General features: G+C 49.7%; 1 protein-coding gene across 1 annotated transcript; it reads left to right on the forward strand.

Annotated features, from left to right (window-relative positions):
* Positions 1-1,770: 1,770 nt before the first annotated feature.
* On the forward strand, positions 1,771-3,842 carry EI90DRAFT_3157654 (uncharacterized protein). Its single transcript, XM_039066126.1, has 2 exons — positions 1,771-2,047; positions 2,101-3,842. Exons 1-2 carry the CDS (start codon positions 2,029-2,031, stop codon positions 3,360-3,362), a joined length of 1,281 nt encoding a protein of 426 aa, XP_038911234.1. The 5' UTR covers positions 1,771-2,028; the 3' UTR covers positions 3,363-3,842.
* The last annotated feature ends 748 nt before the right edge of the window (positions 3,843-4,590 follow it).

Raw genomic sequence — 4,590 nt, forward strand, 5'->3', positions numbered from 1 at the left:
TGGATGCTTCATGACTTGTGCTGAAGCTCAGGAGGTGGTCATGGATGATGCTGAACATCAACTGGTGCAGCCAGATTCACTGACTCCCTTCAATGATGGCTCTGATGAGCTGACATCAGGAACATTAGGGTTAAACCTGGGGCTTTTTTCTTGGCAGTTCTCAAGTCCTTGCTCGAGTTTTCCACCCATGCGATCTCATCACACAGTCTTCACCGACTCCAAGGGTGTCTATGTTGCCCTTGGATGCCATTCTCACTTTGTGAGATCGGAAGTCTAAATTTACCTGGTTTTTATTCAACCAGGGGGCACCAAATATGGCATCATATCTGTCAATGTTGATCTCGATGTCCACATTCGTTCCAAGCAAGATTTTTGATCTTGTTCCTTTTGTCCCCATTTGGAGGATGACTGGATTCTCCAACTGGAGAATTGGGGTGTGGACTGCACGGACAAAGTCTGGCAATATTGCATCAGTTTCTGCCCCACTGTCGAATAGCACATAGGCTTTTATGCCTGCTATTTTGATGTGGGCTGTCAACGTTCTCTTAGTAGAGAGCGGTCTGTTCACAGGATATTTCCCCATGTCTTTCATCTGACAATGACTTTTGTTGTGAATCTCCATTCTTTTTTATTGTCGCTGCAGAGGTGACCTTGCCCTTGTGGGCATGTTTTGGTGCCATGGGTGCTACCAAGTCAGAAGGGCAAAGATGTTGTATGAGTTTGTGGTTTGTGTTTATTTTTAAACACACCTCATACACTTAAAAAAGTGTGAGGTCTTTGGGGTTGCTCAGCACACCAGTCCATAAGTGTTACAATGGTGTGTATTTTACAGTAGTGTTAAGTGGTAACCAGAAGTTGCCACTTAACCACATGACTCTAAGTACACCCTTGTTACATAAGACTCAGGGTTCAGGGCTATTGCCCTGACAGAGATGTTCATGGGGAATCTTCCCTCTTTTTTCCTTTTCAATTTTAAAATCAGCCTTGGAGGTTTCCTGATGCCATGGTTTGCCCATGTCAACTTTCATAATTAGTCAATAGTCACTCTGTTCCACTGCCCTCAGATATGGTCCTTTCTACACTTACCACATCATCGAAATTGTCAAATGTGTCTCATATAATCCATAAAGTACCACCACATCATTTTCATCAGCTGTTGGATGGTTGTTGTAAGGTAGGCAACATACAGAAGTTATGACTATCCAGAAGCAAATATGTTCGTTCATGCATATCAACACTCATCCTCACCACAACCCCCTAGGGTACTAAATAAATCCTGGAAGTGGTGTAGGAGGACCTATTCTACAACTCCTTGGTTTCTCTCAGGTCAAAATGAAATGTGATTTTTTTCTGTGAATTCACTAAGCCTCCAATATGTTTCCATTCACTGAATTTCCATTTTCTATCCAAGTACTTTGGAAACTTCTTGCCGCTCTGAGAGCACGTGAGCTTCCATTTATGGAAAGTCAATTCAATCTAGCCACAATTCATTGGGGTCACTAATCACATGCCCACGGAATGGTTGGGTCAGAGCCGACAAAAAGCTCTTTGGTGGAGGCATTTTAAGCCCCACTATTAACTCATGTAGCTTGTGTAGCTGCTGCAAGATATAGAGATGAGACAAAAAACCCCAGGTCACATGGACACCAAGGATTTTTGCCGTCACAGCCACACAAATGAACTGATCGGAACTTACCGTAATAGTCATAACTTCTGTATGTCGCCTACCTTAAAAAATGCCATGAAGACAAGTAAGATGAGGGGGGGAACCACTACCTTCCTATTACGGAAGAACATCGGCCTCAAAATCTGAGGCCAAAAAGTCCCCTGAAAGCGACCCAGTAGCCCCCTACAAGGCTATTATGCCAATGGGCACTGGTCCGAGAAGGGGCTAGGAGTCGGGTACCTATGGATGTACCTCCCGTCAAACGGATGTAGTTCCCCAGTACCCCGGGTAATCCCGAAAAGGATTAGGCCTAAAAGAGCCATGAAGCACTACCAAGTGCCTCTCGTCCCACTCTCGTAAAAATGGAGGTGCACCAGAAACGTGTGTTACCCGAGAGCGACTCCTAAATAACTACTAACAACTACATTATGTAGTGGTTCCCTCCCATGCCGCAGGTGCACGTACTACCCCTCCCCCACCACCTAGCCCAACCCACCACGCACTGCAAAACACTCCAACGGTGACCAGCGTGTTCGATGTGGATATGATAGCTCACACCCTCGGGAATGACCCCATCCCCGGGGCGAACCCCCAATTCTCTACGCTCCCTATATCACTCAGCAACCACACGTGCCCCCCCATTACCACGCCTCCCCGCCCCCAGGCTCTCACAAGTTCTACATCTGAAACTCTGAAACGCCTCCGGTCCCCGGAATCTGCAAAAATCCAAGGCCCTACTCTTGCCCCACCCCGTGTTATGTTCCGGGTCCCTGCTAACACCGACGACCCTTTCCTTGCAAACTACAATACCCCAGTAGCCACAACGTTACCCGCTAACATCCACCCAAATCCGGCTACAACTGATACCAACAGCTCAACCGACCCTCCCCACTTAACTCGCTCCCCTGCGCCCATGGACGCCCCTGCACAGGCCACTGCCACCGCTCTGAGACCCCTAGATGACAACCCAGATTATAACTACATCGACCTCACGGGAGAGCTGGCCAACTTCCGTGCCCACGGAGCCCGCCCAGCTCGCATCCTAGCAAACATTGATGAAACCTGCTTCAACCAGTGGATTACGACTCCGAGAGCAATCCTAATCTACCCCCTCGATGCTAAACATAGTCCTGAGAACGACCACAAAACGAGGAACGACCTCACAATCTTCCTAACCAGAGCCTTCCCCTTATCCACCCCCTTCATCAAGGTCTGCCCCCCCATTGCCAAAGGATATGACCCCGCGGGGGCACCCTGGGGCTTCCTAATCGAAGGTCTCCACCCCTCCCATGCCCACCTTCTGGTGACCAGACACCTCTGGATGAGCCGCTCTATCTGCTTTATTGCCATTGAGCTGGCCACCTATTGCCCGACAAGCTATGTCGTGACCCTTAAAGACTTAGGTGCAAACCTCGATGAAAGCGCAGTTGTCGCCGATGCGGTATCCCAGAAAATCCAAGAACCAAACTCGATATTCAAAACTTTCCTCGAAAAAGCTAACATCGACAAGGATGATATCGCGAGGATTGCCAACAGCTGTGTTGCAACTCCAAGAGGATATGGCCCTGCCACCCACCTCTCCCGTCTCACCGCGACAGAACGCAGGATCCCCCAACCAACATCGACGCATCGATGTGGGAGATCCACCTTCCATCCCCCTTCTTCCGCGTCACGGACTGTGCCCCAGGAACTATGAACAACATACATGACCAATGGACTGGCCTCTTCAAACTCTCAACCTTCTCGGGCGACACAACCGGAAATGGCCGCGCTGTCGGTGGTCCAACCTATCGCCACACATGCAAGGCCATTGACCACATCTTCTCTGTCTGCCCGATCCATGACCACTATGCATGGCGCGAGCTCAACCCATCTGCTGGAAAGCCAGAACCGGGCCCCTCAACTCCCCAGTCCCCCCCACCCAACCACAACTGGAAACCCCACGGAAGAGGCAGAGGAAAAGGAAGAGGCCTAGGCCCCGGCAACCATGCCTGGTCCTAATCTCTGTCCCACCGTAAAATCCCAGCCAAGCCCTCTTCTCCTCCTCCTTCCCCAACCTTTAAACAGGAGGGAATGTAGTCCGGCCCCCCAATCAGCTGCTAACTACCTGTAAATATATCATGGCCGCATTTCATTTCCCTTCATTCTTTTCCTCTCCCCTAAAAATATACAGTCCTCTCTCATGTTTATCTCTGGCCAAAAGAAGGAAACTAACCTCATTCCCGTCCAAACCCGCTATACCCGTGAGTGTTGAGAATAGCCAGGTCAGTACCGCTATAACAGACAGTATCGTGGCCTCAGTAGCTGCGATCTTGTCCAAACCTCCTGCCCCGAAAAGCAATGTCGCGCTCTACGAGACTCTCGGCACTTATATACGGCTGCGACAACTAATAATAAATAATAAAGAAACCTCCCATCCGTTAATGCTACTAGCATGCCCAAATCTACTGGGCTGAAAGGCGACAGGAAAGCATGCTAGCCTCCCCCAAAAACAAACCCAGCTCTCTCCAATGGCTGGCAACCAGGAGTGTGCGCGAAAACAACCGCCAGTACCCACATAAACCCAACGATAAACTCTAAGGATCCCCAATGTCCTGGTCTTAGCTCAGCTGGTAAATGGCCGCTCCCTTCGCCCCCAGAGGACTGCAGGTTATCCCATTTTCCGACTGTCCAAGGAAGGGGGACGATGAACCGAAAACGGACCCCAACAACCCCCCCTCTGTGCCTGAGAGGAGGTTACCCCACCCCACCCAAGGACTCCTCCAACCTAAGAATCGGTGCCCTAAACATCAAAGGGGCTAACAGCCCCTCAACCAGATACAAGTGGCCATCCATCCTGAGAAAAATGAAACTTGAGAACCTCGGCATCCTATGCCTCTCCGAAACCCACGCCAACATCTCACAACAATCCTACCTTAACAACA

Source organism: Cantharellus anzutake, assembly GCF_015039405.1.
Source record: "Cantharellus anzutake strain C23 chromosome Unknown EI90scaffold_65, whole genome shotgun sequence".
In the NCBI taxonomy this organism is placed as follows: Eukaryota; Fungi; Basidiomycota; class Agaricomycetes; order Cantharellales; family Hydnaceae; genus Cantharellus; species Cantharellus anzutake.